The 18114-nt window shown below is 34.7% G+C and overlaps 2 protein-coding genes across 2 annotated transcripts; both read left to right on the top strand.

Annotated features, from left to right (window-relative positions):
- The first annotated feature begins 1934 nt into the window (after positions 1-1934).
- Positions 1935-2663, top strand: LOC149142827 (transcription initiation factor IIB-like). Its single transcript, XM_089451590.1, has one exon. The coding sequence runs from the start codon at positions 1935-1937 to the stop codon at positions 2661-2663; it is 729 nt and encodes a 242-aa protein (XP_089307716.1).
- Positions 2664-15630: 12967 nt separating this feature from the next.
- Positions 15631-16305, top strand: LOC149142826 (transcription initiation factor IIB-like). The gene has a single exon (XM_089451589.1). It carries the CDS (start codon positions 15631-15633, stop codon positions 16303-16305), a length of 675 nt encoding a protein of 224 aa, XP_089307715.1.
- Positions 16306-18114: the final 1809 nt, after the last annotated feature.

Below are 18114 nucleotides of genomic sequence, written 5' to 3'. Positions count from 1 at the left end.
CCCTGATGCATGCAGTTGCCACGAAAGGAACAATATTCAATTTGGAAACCATATTTTCATTTTCTATCAAAGAAAATGTCCATGCAGGCAAGAATTCGATAGAAGGAGAACAATTAGAGTTCTACATGGATTCCTATCTCTTAGGTGCAATCTATGCTAAGTGTGACTTCAAAAGTTTGGGTTTGAAGTGGATTTCAAATGAATCAGAACCTTTGCATATCTATTATAAGAGCTTATGGAGTACAATCTATAGGGGCATGTATGAAAATATTGTGGTGTACTTTATTTACCCTCTATATAGTGTACTCTTCAATGATCAACCTCCATGAATGTCAGAAAGGGCTCAAAATTTTCTTCATGATATCATATATTCCTTTCCAATTAGAGAGACTACGTATATCATGGTAGTTAGTGTCTATAAGCCTCCTCATGCTCTCTCCATGCCGGTTACATATAAAGTGGTATTGCAAGAGGTTGCCTAGTAGTTGACCACTAGGTTGTCTAAGACTTTGGTGAAAGGAAAGAAGGGAGCATGGCCTATCTTCCGATTAGACATCAGTGCATACACTATCCATAGATTTAAGGATTTCGAAGTGAAAGTCAAAGATATAAAGCTTTTTCATTTTATTGATTTGAGTTTCCACAAATATAACACAATGGGTATTGCATTGGCACAATGGAAAGAAATTGAATCGATTGGGGTTAATCTCATTTCAGAGATGAAGAAGAATAAAGATTTTTTTTATTTATTTTTTATTTTTTTATAACGCATCTAAAGCAGTAGATTAAGAAAGGAGGAAAAACAGTAAGAAAATGGCACATAATAAAGCATAATTCTAGATGCAAGAGTAACCATTCTCAAGAGAAAAATAGATAGAAATGATTGTGTACTACCAGGTATAAAGAAAATTACATAACAATCTAAGCTAGATATAAAGCAAATTAAAGTTCTTATGCAGATAACAATTCGAGATCATTATGCAGCATTATCACACAAAACAGAGAAATTGAAGAATTAAAGGAAATCAGATTGTATTTGATTAAAGCTTGCCACTTTTTGTAGGGGCCCTCCACATAGCAGTTTAGAGCTTCAAGCCAATACAACGCTTGCACACAAAAACCAAATTCATTCACACAAAATTCACAAATTGTTCATAAAACATATCATTCGGCATGCACCCAAATAACAGTGCGTCCATTAGCTTTATAACAGGTCTCTTGGCATAACTGTATGAATATTTTAAGCCTAATATCTCTTAATCCTATCTAAAATTATAACGTCAAACTGTCGCTTTTCTATTCTGAAAGCAAAACGATAAGGTTTCAACTCATCTCAGGTTTTGTTCTGCCTTAATCGGCGGTTGACTCAAAGTTTGACCACAATCTCCTATGCCTCTTTTAGCAAATAGTTTTGAGTGGATAGGAAGGTATCCATGAGGGAGTCATCCTCTATCCATCTGCACCTTTCGCTGCTGACCTAGAACTCTGAAACCTTGCGAACAATGAAGACAGCTACGGAATCCTAGACTAGTTGCGGAAAAAAACTGATTCGGTAATAAATTAAATATTATAGAAAAAAACTCAATATAAATATTCTCCCAAACCCCTAAGCCAAAGAAATATGAAAAATCAATACGCGAGCCTGTATATTTTGCCAGATAAATATACTTTGTGTTTTGAAAATACTCATTTACTATCCAACCCTAACCCGGATGAACACCATAATGGCAAGGGTTGTTGCCTTGGACGCGTTGTTCACATCCAAGCGAAAAAACGTTTGGGTCAGCCGACCTTGAATTTGAATGGCAAGAAACCACGTTTAAATATGTATAAATACACAATCAATATTCAATACAAAATGCATATCTCATGAGTAGAAGATTAAACACGTCATTCATTATGATTAATCAAGAGAATCTTCATTAGTACAAGCCATGGCAGGAGGTTATCAATTTTGCCCAGATTGCAACAGAGAAGCGACAACCGTTGTGGATTCCATCACAGCAGAGTGCGTGTGCACGGAATGCGGGCTTGTCATCGACACTAACACTATAGACGAAACCCACGATGTCAGAATCTTTGACGACAACCATGATGCTCAGAGGATCGAACGCTCTGAGCCACAAGGTGGCTTGCCGGCCACACACATTGAAGGAAGCGGCTCAGGCAGCTTGGTCCGCTCGACAAGGAAATTATTGAAGTGCTCCAAGGAGGACAACGTGAGACAACACCACGAAGAAATGGCTGAGTTTGGTATGAGGGTGAGTGTGAGTCAACCAGTGGTGGAGCGCGCCCTTTACATCTTCGAAAAGTTTTGCAGCTCCAACGAGTCCCCATTCAGAGGGAAGGACATGAAGAACATGAATGCCATACTAGTCTCATGTCTTTATAATGCTGGCAAGCAACTGAACCAGCAGAAAGCATTAGAAGAATGGGCGCAGGTAACAGACTTAACGTTGAGAGATATATTCCAAGCTGGAAGGATTATTCAAGCATTCATTCACGCCCATTACGTTGTGAGCTCGGAGACCCTGCGTGTTGAACCTTCCAAGAATGGTGGAAGTGGAGTCCGTGAGAATAGAAGGATTTGGGATCCTTTGGAGCATAACAAGAGCCAGAGGTTCAAGTCTTTAGTCTGCCGGCTTGTCGGATTTGAATTATAGAACGCAAAATTGTGGGGGAGATGGGGACAGAAGTAGTGAAGTTTGTGAATGTGGGGAGATAACCAGCGTCAATAGCAGCTGTTATTGTTTGATTTGCGCTATGTTAAATTAGACTGGCATGGTTGGAATTTGGATTTTTCTTTATTTTTATTGGAAAAAAAATTGTAGTTTAAGAATTTATTTTGTTTGTCTTTCAAAAGTAATGCTATGATAGTAAATTAGTTTTTCATCAATAAAAATTAGATTAAAAAATTATCTTTGAATAAAATAATTATATAATTATGTTAATTTTTTTACATATTTATCATAAGAAAAAAATAAAATGGCCAATATTTTTTTGCTTTATATAGTATCATTATAATTACTTGTATTGATCAATCTTATATTTTTTCGCCTAGAACTACTTAATATTGATCAACCAAATTGTTTTTCTAATAGAATAATGATACAACCTTGTAAAATTACAATAGTAATTCAAAAAATAAATTTAAATATGTCATAATAAATTATATTTAATAAACAGTCTAAATGTTATATATTATGACATTTTTCTGGGGATATTTTCTAATTGAATTTTTACCAAAATATAGATAAATTGAAATATTTCAAAAAATTCAAAACATTAAATTCATTTCATATTAAAAAATACAATTTTGATAATAATAAATTATATTTTCAAATTTCAAATGTAATTTATAAAATATAAAATGACAACATAAATGACAAATTCGATTTTTTTAATTTAACCAAGGCAGAATGAAATTGAGGCTTTCTTGCTGCATTTTTCAACACTCGTTCTTAGCAAGAAAGGGATTATCAACCACCCCTATCCTACACCTTTGGAAATCAAACTTCCCTCTGGACAAATACTTTGGCAACGTGTCAAAATTTTGTTCCTTTGTTGGAATTTATTGTTGCAACATTATCTGCCTCTACATACAGTGCTGTAAATGGTGATAACATATATCTATATGCTTGTATCGATCGTGAAATACCAAATTCTCAAATAACTTGATGCAACTGTGATTATTAAAATAGATCATAGTTGGATCCATCATCTTACCAAACAATCCCACAAGTATCTTTCTAATTTAGATCGCCTCAAATGTTACTTGACTTGCAACCATGTATTTTTCTTCTTCAAAGTTGAGTGCCACAAATCTTTACTTCTTGATGTACCAGGAAGAAAATATGGACCTAACATTGAAAATTATTCTGGATGTACTCTTTCAGTCAGATGAACTCCCTGCCTAATCTGCATTTTTGAAGCCACACAACTTCACTCCCTTTGTCCATCTAGAACATAATCCATACTCGGTAGTTCCTCTGAGGTGATATAAAACATGCTTAGTTTCCTTTCAATATAATTTGGTTGGCCTAACCATAGCTTGACTGAGTTGGCTTACTGCATATCACATATTTGGTCGTGTGTTCACAAGATATATCAGTGAACCCATTAGCTACTAATAAATGGTAACATCCACTTCTTCACCCGAAGTGGGATCCTCAGTCCTCGAGTTGGTCGCTAGAGGTGTCTCCATGGTTTTACAACTCTCCATACGAAAACTCTCTAATATATCAATGGCATACTTCCCTTGAAACAAAAACAATTCCCCATCACCTTGTCATACTTCCAACCTAAGGAAGTAGTGCATGAGACCCATGTCCTTCATTTCAAATTCCCTTGCAAGGTCCTCTTTGCAAGATCTTATCGGCTGCTCATCACTAATTGAAATTATATCATTAACATATAAGAAAATAATAAGAAATTTACCTTCTATGAAGATGTGATAGATATTTTTATCCACTTCACATTTGGTGAATCCCAAACTAATGAGATAGTTGTCGATCCTAGTGTACCAAGCAAGAGGTGCTTGTTTGAGATCGTACAATGCTTTCTTGAGTTTGCACACATGAGACTTCCGATCAAATGTCTTAAAAAATTCTGGTTGCTTGATGTACACCTCCTCCTCAATAATCTCATCGATAAATGTTGCTTTTACATCCATTTGGTGGATCTAAATCTCCCTCTCAAGAGATCACCACATAGCTTTCTCATCATCAAACTTCACATCACTTCACACAACTATTATTCTGAGGGAAGATGAACACACATGGTACTTGTGAGGAGTTTCAGTGTAACCTAAAAAAACTCCCAACTCTGATGTCAGCTCAAGCTTCTTCTTAGAATCATTGGAGACATGTGAGTAAACAGAGGCTCCAAAAATCCTAAAGTGCAACACATCCACCTTTCTCCCCAAGAAAACCTCCTCTAATTTAATAATACCAGGAATCCTATGACAACTCTGGTTCTGCAAGTAGACTATTGTGTTACATGCTTCTTCCCATAAATGAAGTGGTATGCCTTGGCCATGTAACATAGCTTTAGTTTCTCCCACAATGCTTTGGTTCTTCCTCTCATCCACCCCATTCTGTTGTGGGTTGTGGGGTTTTATCATATCTCTTTGAATGCCTTCTTTCACACATAAATTCTTGAATTGATTCAAAACATACTCATCTTTGTTATCACTCCTAGGACCATTCACTTTCATTTTGGTATCTTTTGCGACTAGTGCCTTTAATTATACGAACTTGGAGTATGTCTCATCCTTTCTCTGCATGAAGAACATCTAACACTTCCTTGAGAAATCAGTAATAAAAATAACAAAATATAACACTTCCTTGAGAAATCAGCAATAAAAATAACAAAATATTTATGTTTGGTGATGGATGTTGTCAGGAAATGTCCACAAACATCAGAGTGGACTCTTTCCAGGTTTTCATGTGCTTTGATGTTCCAATCATGGAATGTGGAATTTGGATACTTCTATAATCTAAAATGTTTGTTGACATCTTGCTGGTCAAGTGCTCCTTTGGGGAGGCTAGTGGTTATTTGCTACATAATTTTCATGGCTCCATGACACAGATGGCCCAATATCCTATGCCAAAGTTCACCGACATTATGGCTTTGCATTTTCTCTGTCTTAGTGCTTCATGCAACATAGTCTTCCACATCTAACTTATATAGGTTCTTCACATAAGACTCGATAAAATTCACATGTCCAGTGGCTATGTGTCTTAGGAATTCTTTCCCTTTGTTGAAGATCACATCATAACCATCATCTTCCAAAACTGTTATAGAGATGGGATTTTTCTTTAGGCCTGGAATGAACATGACATCTTTCAGCCAAACAAGGGATCTTGACTCCCTATGAAAGGTGACTATACCAATATTAGTCATGTTTTACCTTTCGTCATCCCCTAGCACAATGTGCATATGAAAATATTTCTCTTCCAGGTCACTGAAAAACTCTCTACAACATATCATGTGGAACGGTGCACCTGAGTCCAATTACCACATGCTCCACATCACTGCGTTGGCCATGCATGCGATAAGGGTGAAATCAAGCTCAAGTTGTAAAGCCAAAGTTTCACCTATTGCTCCTCCTAATTTCTTCTTGCTCGAACTTTTGTGTGGACACTTTGTGGCATAGTGCATGAATTCATGACAATTCAAGCATTTTATTTTGGACAAGTCTTTCTTATTTTCCCCTTGGCTGTATTTTGGTTTGGTTCAATTGGATTTATTCTCTTTTCCATTCTTTTGCTTTCCAACTAATGAAAAAATTTCTTCATCCTCACCCCTGGATGAGTTTCCATATCTGGTATTCTTCTTGATCTCTTCTTGTACCAAATCAGACCATAATTGTTTCCAATTCGGTAATTTTTCCTTCTCATTCTTCAAGTCTTGGTAGCAATGCCAAATTTTGGGAAGGCCTAGAAGAGCTAGGCTTACCAGTTCATCTTCTGCAACATTAAAACCAACCCCACCAAGTTCATCATGAACTTGTGTAAATATGCACAGATATTATGGAATAGTGTCATTCTTCTACATCTTAATATTTCAAAGTTTATCATTGAGTGGTAGTCTCGTATGGTCAATGTTATTCTTGAACAATTATGTTATTCCCTTCCACATTGCAAAAGGACTTTCTTTCCCATCGATATTTGAGGCAATGTCATCGTTACTCCCTCTAGGATTATTCTCCTCACCTTAGCTACATCTTTTCTCCCTTGACCTATGTTCTACATCAACTGATCTTGGTTTTGCAATGTTTATCTTGACATATTCTAGCAATCCATTTTCATCCAACACTACCTCCATGGGATCTTTCTAGGAATTGAAATTAGAGCTTCCTTGCGAGGCATACTCTAGTCTCATCCCGTTGAATTTCATGTTCCAAAAATCTGAAGAGACCTTGTTACGCTCAACTACAAATTCGATCCTCCTAAGAAGCAACTACTCACGAAATTTTAATCTAAATCACAATACATAATACTACTCTACTGCTTTGCGGAATTCAATTTATAATTTAGAACATCAATCACAAGCATGCAATAAGAAATAACATGCATTCACAATATTTTTTCTAGGGGAAAGCAACTGCTAAATACCCCTTATGCCTGCTTGCATTAATCTAATGAATATAGATGTATTACAATTGCTTCCTCAATTTGAGCACATACTCCAAGTGAATAACCAATCTCTCTACTCACTTAGAAGCTTTGACTCAAATATAGTCAATTTATGCCTCTCCTTGAGGCCTATTTCCTTGTACGATTCCTAAGGATATTAGTGCCCTATTATTTAGCATTTCCTCCAAAATTCTTGATCATCTGACTACATGCAACACTTGTACACTCAAGACTAGTCTACAATTGACATTACACTAACTTGGAATCTCCACCATAGCTATGGAACTCGAATTATCTGCATGCACTAGTTATTTGGGGTTGACTGATCAATTAACGAAATGATCACTGAGTTCGACTACTATCCCACTACACAACTGACATTCCACTAGTTGTTCCAATAGTTAGAACTAGTTTAACTGAAAACAACTTGAAATAACTGACCTTGATTATTAAAAATTAGAAATCACAGATGCTTAACAGAACTCCAATCCCTCTAACTCAAATTTACTGAGCTAACTCAGTGAAAAGAACCATGTCACACAAGTTAACTACATCCAAGTTGTCTACTAATGTGGAAATTTGAATTTTCTCAATTTTACCTAGGAAAAATCAAATTGAGACTTTCTTGCTGCATTTTTCAACCATTTTTGATGATTTAGATGTTAGTTACAATTTTTCATTATTGTCATTTCAACCTTCATCATTTGAAGAAGCAACCAGAGATGAAAATTAGGTGCAAGTTATGGATGAAGAAATTGAATCTATTGAAATGAATGATACTTCAAATTTAGTTGTTTTACCAAAAGATAAAAATCTCATTGGAGTGAAATTGGTGTAGAAGACAAAGTTCACTGAGAAAGGAGAGATTGACAAATTTAAGGTAAGGCTTGTAGCAAAAAGATTCTCGCAGAAATTGAGAATACACTTTGGAGAAACACTTGCTCTCGTATCCAGACTAGATATTGTAAGAGAAATCTTAGCAACAACAACTCAAAAGTGGAAAGTGTATTAGATGGATGTGAAATCAACCTTCTTGAATGGAATTCTAGAAGAGGAAATATATGTGCAACATCTAGGTTATTAAGTTTAAAGTCAAGAAGATGAAGTTTATAGGTTAAAGAAAGAGCTTTGTGGACTCAAACAAGCTCCAAGAGCCTGGTATAGTAGAATTGATAGTTACATGATCAAGAATGGATTTTGTAGAAGTAGCATTGAACTGACCTTGCACACAAAGGTAAATGAACATGAACATATTTTGATTTTTTTCTTATATGTGGATGACATGATTTATGGTAGTGATATTGAATTAGATGAATTTAAGGTAGCAATAAAGAAAGAATTTGAAATGATAGATCTTTTTCTTATGAAATATTTTCTGGGAATAGAAGTTGAGCAATCTGAGAAAGGGATATTTATTTGTCAAAATAAGTATGTTAATGAATTACTGAAAATATTCGGGATAGAAAATTGTAAACCTATTCCTACACCAGTTGCAACAGGTACAAAGTTAAATAAGGATGATGATGGATCAGATGTCAATCCAACTGTATTCAAAAGATTGGTTAGTAGCCGTATGTATCTCACAACTATAAAACAAGATATTATGTGAGGTGTTATATTGATCTCTAGATTTATAGTATTTAAAAGAGTCACCTTGGAGAGACGACAAAAGAATTATTAGATACATAGCAAGGACTACATATTTTGGCATATTTTATGCAAGGACATAGAAGAAAGATTTGGTCAGATATAATGACAGTGATTTTGTAGGAAGTTTGGATGATAGGAAAAACACTTTCCATTATGTGTTTCATATTGGTTTAGGTGTCATATCTTGGGCATCTAAGGAACAACTTATTGTGACACGTCCATCAGCAGAAGCTACAAAATATGTAGTAGCAACATCAAAAACATGCCAAGTAGTATGGTTACGAAGAGTTTTGTATGGACTTCAGAAAACACAAGAAGGATCAACAACAATATATTTTGACAACACCTCAACCAATGCACTATCCAAGCATAGTTTTTTTCATCAAAAGAAAAAAAATATTGAGACAAAATAACATTTTATTAGAGAAGTTGTGTGCAATGAAGAAGTTTATTTAAAGCCTTGTAAATTGAGTGATCAATTGGTTGATATATTCACTAAGCCATTAACAAAATATGTATTTGAGTTTCATAGAGGAAAAGGTGTTGTAATCCTAGATAAGACTTAGACCAGTAGGCATGTTTTAATTGTGATGAGTCATGTCTTTGTTTAGGAGTCGAAATTAAGAGGGAGTGTTAAATATAGGTAATTACCCCTACATGCATAGAAATATAATTTTAGAGTGTGAGTTAACTGAAAGTAAGTTCAAGTTTAGTATTATATTTGGTAAAGTCAAATTTAGTGTGTATTTTCATGTTGAAGTTATTTTGAGTGAGTCACTAGATGAAAAATTATAAATACCCATCACGAGGTTCATTGTAATCATCAAGTTTTGTGTGATCAATAGAGAACAGAAACAACTCATGTTGTTTTTGTGTGTCAAATTTGTTCCTTTCCTCCTCTACCTTTCCAACATATTCACTAAGCCATTAACAAAAGATGTATTTGAGTTCATAGAGGAAACTTAGGTGTTGTAATCCTAGATAAGACTTAGACCAGTAGGCATGTTTTAGTTGTGATGAGTCATGTCTTTGTTTAGGAGTCGTAATTAAGAGGGAGTGTTAAAGATAGGTAATCACTCCCACATGCAGAGAAATATGGCTTTATAGTGTGAGTTAACTGAAAGTAAGTTCAAGTTTAGTTCGAGTTTAGTGTGTATTTTCAAGTTGAAGTTATTTTGAGTGAGTCACTAGATGAAAAATTATAAATACCCATCACGAGGTTCATTGTAATCATTAATTTTTGTGTGATCAATAGAGAAGAGAAACAACTCATGTTGTTTTTGTGTGTCAAATTTGTTCCTTTCCTCCTCTGCCTTTCCAACATGTATAACATTCATTTGATAACTACAACGTCTACTTTAACTCGTCAATACTGTGACCTTTTATTTCTCCATTTTTTGTGTGTTAAATATATAATAATTATAATAGGTCATGGAACAAAAAGAATGGAAGAATAAAAAATGAAAGAAGAATAGATATATATATATATATATATATATATATATATATATATATATATATATATATATATATATATATATATATATATATATATATATATATATATATATATATATATCTATATATATATATATATATATATATATATATATATATATATATATATAGATTTGGGTGGTAGGAATTCGTATTAAAGATTGACCAAGGATAATTGATGAACCTTTCTCATTAAGGCTAAAAAATAGCTTATAGAGATGAATTGAAATATGAACATGATTACAGAAATGAATTTAAATATGAAGGTTTTAAGAACCAAATATTCATCATGGAGCATTAGAAATGGTCAAGGGAGTAATATAAAGCATTTGGACCTAAAGTAAGCTTGTAGGAATGCAACCCTAACAACACATTTAACAACTACACATAATATCTTAAGCATTTATGTGCCTCTTGGTTAGGATAAGAGAAGCATTAGAATCATTTGAGAATTATTTATGATGTCAGACCAAACATTACGTTGAGAGGGAGGGGGGATCAATTTAACAATAAAGTTATAATTTCAACACATCTCATCAATAATTAACTATCCAATAATGTATCATAACAATTTGCATCATAGAAATAAATGAATTGATGCATCAAGAAGCCATGATCACCTCAACACAAATGGACAAAATCTTTTACATGGAAACCATTATGGGAGATCCACAAATTGTTCCTCTTCTTCTTCTTCAATTCATTACATAGATTTTCAGGAAACAACTTGTTATAGGCCCCCACCCCTAAGATGTGGAAGCAACTACCTTCAATAGGGTAAAACCTAATTAAGGCTTCAACCTCAAAAATGTGCTAGTAGTGACTTGCAGAAAGATACAACCAGATTGAGGAAACAACCTCAAGAGTATGCAAGCTTTCATGTGTTGTTGGATTCAACTTGAATGAGTTTGAAACCTCCATCGAATTCGTCTGGGCCACTTTTCACAAATTAGCATGCTCATCAAAAAATATATCTCTTCAAACTGATAATGTTGTGGACCCTGCTCTGCCCTATACATAATACTCACTACAACCTTCTCATAAGCCACCAAAATACATAACCTTAATTTTTAATATAAAAAATACATCATCAAGGATTTGCATGCCTTTAGATATTTTCAAAACTGAACCCTAATCACCATGGTTCTTCTGAAATCAAAATTAGCTTTGAAATGAACTTAGAAACGTCCAAAAACCATATAAAACCAAAAATTAAATTAAATGTTTGACAACATGCCATTTTCAGGGTGTGTTCTACAAAATAGCTTATTTTGCAACAAGTTTTCTACAAAATGTCAAGGGTGGTAGGAGGAGGAGGGATTCTCACTAATACCGATGGAAAAATGGTAGTCAAATACTAATGGGTTTTAGGAAAGAAAATAAATAATCAATTTGAGTTATATGGTCTTCTTTTGGGATTAATAATAGCTCATGATCTGGGAGCTTTGGACTTATCACCTTATCATAATAGGGAATTTTATGCTCATTATAAAAAATTTAATAAGATATATTCTCCCTTAAGAAGACCTCCTTACTATTTTCTTTAAAATAATCAATTATTTTCTTAGACCCTTTTCCTCATTCTCTCTCTTTCACATCCTCCAGAACTAGAACCCTAAGGCTGACTACCAAGAAAATTTAGCTTGTGTTTTAGATGAAGGGTGGATGGATATCGACAACATCAAGGATTTATTGCCCAATCCCTCGTTTATTTTTCATAGCCCTTCCCTTAAATATTCCCCATTACCCCACCATAATTCAAAGTTCCTTTGGATCCTTAGAGCCATTATATCACAAGTTCATGATTCCTTAATGAAATATGTCATGGAATTAGCAGCAACTAGCTCTTATGTGTGGGAACCCATTATATCTCTTCATCTCCAATGTTGAGAAGTACTATACATGGCAATGCTTCTTTATTGATCAAACCCTTAAGGTAGGGCAACACCATACATTCACTCCTTAAGGAAGGAGAACACTCCACAAGCCATATGCCTGTTCATACAATAATCCTTGACACCTCTCCAAGTGGAGTCTCTAGCGTCTATATAGGCCTCATACATACAATACCATGGGTCATTACCATGGTTCCTTCATACCATCGAACTAATACCATGGGTCCATTACATTATTACTAACTACTTGTGGTCCCTTACATGATATGGGTTAACCACCTTATTTATTACTATGGCCCATCCCATTATTACACTATTACCTTGGGTACCCCATATTATCCCCCCTAGGTATATAACACCAAGGCAGTGCTCTTTTCCTCCTTACAACATTCTCACTAGACTTACCCATTTAAATCATCTGGGTCAGTCACATTTCCAACCTATCAGAGTGTAGCCTTAGATCATGACCTGCGATAAGACTCAAAATAATGACTAGACCATGTTTGAGAGCCACATTCATAGTTATTAACAACTACAATATAAAAATGCAATTTTTACTAACTAAACCAAATGCGACCTACCTTGTGATAGAAAATCAAGACTGAGCTATTTCATTTACTCCATAGGTTGCAAAAAACAACAGAAACCTTTAGTGACACTGTGGATATGAAATGCCACTTGCTTTATCTCTTGGAATTACGACCCATTCTGTCTCTGAAACCTGCAACCTACTCTGTCTTTTAAATTTAGGATCTACATTGTGTTTATGGACTGTGACCTACCTTAAAACTGATCTTGTGACCTACAAAAGCTTTCTCCCTGCCAAGACTGATCACCTAACCCCTGACATCCTGAAGCTTGACCTTGGCATTCATATTTTTTCTAGTTAAATTAATGATTGTCATTGTTTTGAGCTAACATTTATGTCTTCTATAAATATATTCAAAATGTTAGGTAACATCGACATAGACTACCTAAACATGTCATTATCTTTCGGTGAAATAGTTTTTCCCGTGATAAGACGATTTGGCAAGAGCTCTACTAGGATTGAAAGAAACATAGAAGGGGCCATGGATAGCCCTCCAAAGTTTCCTATCTATGGAGATACTGATTGTCGTGTTGACAAGGAAACATAAATCATTTGTGGATATATTTACTCAAAGTTTGCAAGGAAGATAATCTAGTGGATGAGGAGGATTTTAAAATATATATCAATGTGAAGAAATCATGGTTTCACAAAGTCGCAGTGCGCCCACTAGTATTTTGATGCATAGAGATGATAGAATAGATCCTTCAACACACCAATGAAGGTCATGATGGGGAAATTATGGCATCCTTAAATGCCACGAACATTTCAAGCTATTACAAGTTGCCCTCACATCAAGAAGCTTTGAACACCAGATGGTTATCTACAGTCAATGAGTCCACCAAGTTTATATTTAAATCTATGTGGCAAGAGCCAAATAAATTTAAGCTCAAAGTAGAGGAAACCAACCATTGACACCTTTCAAGGAACTTGGGTTCCCCTGATGCATGTAGTTGCCACGAAAGGAACAATATTCAATTTGGAAACCATATTTTCATTTTCTATCAAAGAAAATGTCCATGCAGGCAAGAATCCGATAGAAGGAGAACAATTAGAGTTCTACACGTATTCCTATCTCTTAGGCGCAATCTATGCTAAGTGTGACTTCAAAAGTTTGGGTTTGAAGTGGATTTCAAATGAATCAGAACCTTTGCATATCTATTATAAGATCTTATGGAGTACAGTCTATAGGGGCATGTATGAAAATATTGTGGTGTACTTTATTTACCCTCTATATAGTGTACTCTTCAATGATCAACCTCCATGAATGTCAGAAAGAGCTCAAAATTTTCTTCATGATATCATATATTCCTTTCCAATTAGAGAGACTACGTATATCATGGTAGTTAGTGTCTATAAGCCTCCTCATGCTCTCTCCACGCCGGTTACATATAAAGTGGTATTGCAGGAGGTTGCCTAGTAGTTGACCACTAGGTTGTCTAAGACTTTGGTGAAAGGAAAGAAGGGAGCATGGCCTATCTTCCGATTAGACATCAGTGCATACACTATCCATAGATTTAAGGATTTCGAAGTGAAAGTCGAAGATATAAAGCTTTTTCATTTTATTGATTTGAGTTTCCACAAATATAACACAATGGGTATTGCATTGGCACAATGGAAAGAAATTGGGTTCGATTGGGGTTAATCTCATTTCAGAGATGAAGAAGAATAAAGATTTTTTTTTTTTTTTTTTATAACGCATCTAAAGCAGTATATTAAGAAAGGAGGAAAAACAGTAAGAAAATGGCACATAGTAAAGCATAATTCTAGATGCAAGAGTAACCATTCTCAAGAGAAAAATAGATAGAAATGCTTGTGTACTACCAGGTATAAAGAAAATTAGATAACAGTCTAAGCTAGATATAAAGCAAATTATAGTTCTTATGCAGATAACAATTCGAGATCATTATGCAGCATTATCACACAAAACAAAGAAATTGAAGAATTAAAGGAAATCAGATTGTATTTGATTAAATCCTGCCACTATTTGTAGGGGCCCTCCACATAGCAGTTCAGAGCTTCAAGTCAATACAACGCTTGCACACAAAAACCAAATTCATTCACACGAAATTCACAAATTGTTCATAAAACATATCATTCGGCATGCACCCAAATAACAGTGCGGCCATTAGCTTTATAGCAGGTCTCTTGGCATAACTGTATGAATATTTTAAGCCTAATATCTCTTAATCCTATCTAAACTTATAACGTCAAACCGTTGCTTTTCTATTTTGAAAGCAAAACGATAAGGTTTCAACTCATCTCAGGTTTTGTTCTGCCTTAATCGGCGGTTGACTCAAAGTTTGACCACAATCTCCTGTGCCTCTTTTAGCAAATAGTTTTGAGTGGATAGGAAGGTATCCATGAGGGAGTCATCCTCTATCCATCTGCACCTTTCGCTGCTGACCTAGAACTCTGAAACCTTGCGAACAATGAAGACAGCTACGGAATCCTAGACTAGTTGCGGAAAAAAACTGATTCGGTAATAAATTAAATATTATAGAAAAAACTCAATATAAATATTCTCCCAAACCCCTAAGCCAAAGAAATATGAAAAATCAATACGCGAGCCTGTATATTTTGCCAGATAAATATACTTTGTGTTTTGAAAATACTCATTTACTATCCAACCCTAAACCGAATGAACACCATAATGGCAAGGGTTGTTGCCTTGGACGCGTTGTTCACATCCAAGCGAAAAAACGTTTGGGTCGGCCGACCTTGAATTTGAATGGCAAGAAACCACGTTTAAATATGTATAAATACACAATCAATATTCAATACAAAATGCATATCTCATGAGTAGAAGATTAAACACATCATTCGTTACGATTAATCAAGAGAATCTTCATTAGTACAAGCCATGGCAGGAGGTTATCAATTTTGCCCAGATTGCAACAGAGAAGCGGCAACCGTTGTGGATTCCATCACAGCAGAGTGCGTGTGCACGGAATGCGGGCTCGTCGTCGACACTAACACTATAGACGAAACCCACGATGTCAGAATCTTCGACGACAACCATGATGCTCAGAGGATCGAACGCGCCGAGCCACAAGGTGGCCTGCCGGCCACACACATTGAAGGAAGCGGCTCAGGCAGCGTGGTCCGCTCGGCAAGGAAATCACTGAAGTGCTCTAAGGAGGACAACATGAGACAACACCGCAAAGAAATGGCTGAGTTGGGTATGAGGCTGAGTGTGAGTCAACCAGTGGTGGAGTGCGCCCTTTACATCTTCGAAAAGTTTTGCAGCGCCAACGAGTCCCCATTCAGGAAGGACATGAAGAACATGAATGCCATACTAGTCTCCTGTCTTTATAATGCTGGCAAGCAACTGAACCAGCAGAAAGCATTAGAAGAATGGGCGCAGGTAACAGACTTAACGTTGAGAGATATATTCCAAGCTGGAAGGATTATTCAAGCATTCATTCATGCCCATTACGTTGCGAGCTCGGAGACCCTGCGTGTTGAACCTTCCAAGAATGGTGGAAGTGGAGTCCGTGAGAATAGAAGGATTTGGGATCCTCTAGAGCATAACTAGAGCCAGAGGTTCAAGTCTTTAGTCTGCCGGCTTGTTGGATTTGAATTATAGAATGCAAAATTGTGGGGGAGATGGGGACAAAAGTAGTGAAGTTTGTGAACGTGGGGAGATAACCAGCGTCAATATCAGCTGTTATTGTTTGATTTGCGCTATGTTAAATTAGACTGGCAGGGTTGGAATTTGGATTTTTCTTTATTTTTATTGAAAAAAAAATTGTAGTTTAAGAATTTATTTTGTTTGTCTTTCAAAAGTAATGCTATGATAGTAAATTAGTTTTTCATCAATAAAAATTAGATTAAAAAATTATCTTTGAGTAAAATAATTATATAATTATGTTAATTTTTTTACATATTTATCGTAAGAAAAAAATAAAATGGCCAATATTTTTTTGCTTTATATAGTATCATTATAATTACTTGTATTGATCAATCTTATATTTTTTCGCCTAGAACTACTTAATATTGATCAACCAAATTGTTTTTCTAATAGAATAATGATACAACCTTGTAAAATTACAATAGTAATTCAAAAAATAAATTTAAATATGTCATAATAAATTATATTTAATAAACAGTCTAAATGTTATATATTATGACATTTTTCTGGGGATATTTTCTAATTGAATTTTTACCAAAATATAGATAAATTGAAATATTTCAAAAAATTCAAAACATTAAATTCATTTCATATTAAAAAATACAATTTTGATAATAATAAATTATATTTTCAAATTTCAAATGTAATTTGTAAAATATAAAATGACAACATAAATGATAAAATAACAACAAACACTCTTATTTAGTCTAGTGTTTCTTTGCATGATTAGTTTTCTTCTTGTTAACTAATATGTGACCTTTTTTATTTAATGTTCATACTTTATAGTGAGAAATGTATTTAAAATCTTTTACATGTTGCATAATTTTCAAGATCTTTTAGATCAGGGAAGTTGTTTGCACTCTTTGGGTATATACACATTTTTAGTTAGTTTGTAAACCTCTATGTTTTTTAATTTTCTTACACCAAATTAAAACAAAATGAACTCACAATAAAAGGGAAAATCTACTCCACCAAACCACAACACAGTAAAATAAACCTCATTACTACAACAACGTCAGCGTCATAGCCATAAAAAGAGTTAGACATATGAGTCTAATCAACAACCTCTCCCCAAGTATAGCCATTGACAAATAAAAAAAGCTAATGAATGCAATAAAAACCCATTATGTCACACCACCTATAGTTGTTCTCGACAAAAAAGTAAATAATAAAAACAAATTTCAGATAATTTAAATACATTTAAAACATTCAAACTAACTCAATAAAAACAAAAATAAGCTACTTTGGAATGTTCATATCTCCTGTTTACAAAAAAATAATAATAAACAGAACTCACTACCCACATCCAATCATATAATTTGTGTTTTATTAATAAGTTTCAAGGTCTCTTTTTGAGAAACAAATATTCAAATTTAATTAAAGAAATTGATAGGGAAAGCTACCGTGGTGCTTGTAAGCCTTAATGTTGTGAGACCGAAATATTCCAGGAATTTGCAATCGACTTAAGGATGGCCCTTTGCTAACTAACAATAAACTGATGGTTGGAGCAGATTCTTGGAATATTACGGGATCCAATGGACATGGGCGCGGTCAAAAAGTTGACTATGACCATGTCCGTCAGATCCCGAAATATTCCAGGAATCTACGGATGGTCGTTTGCTAACTAATAATAAATTCACTGTTGAAAAGAGGCGAATTAGTCTCTCCCATCCCAAAGGGCCCTAATACCCCATATTCATTTCATGGCCAATT

Source organism: Pinus tabuliformis, chromosome X, assembly GCF_031772625.1.
Source record: "Pinus tabuliformis cultivar Carrire ecotype Pingquan chromosome X, CPIR1, whole genome shotgun sequence".
In the NCBI taxonomy this organism is placed as follows: Eukaryota; Viridiplantae; Streptophyta; class Pinopsida; order Pinales; family Pinaceae; genus Pinus; species Pinus tabuliformis.
Note: the sequence above shows the minus strand (reverse complement) of the source record. Positions and strands in the feature narration are given on the sequence as shown.

Coding starts and splice junctions, on each gene's coding strand:
- LOC149142827 (XM_089451590.1), top strand. CDS start 1,935: ATGGCAGGAGGTTATCAATTTTGCCCAGATTGCAACAGAGAAGCGACA.
- LOC149142826 (XM_089451589.1), top strand. CDS start 15,631: ATGGCAGGAGGTTATCAATTTTGCCCAGATTGCAACAGAGAAGCGGCA.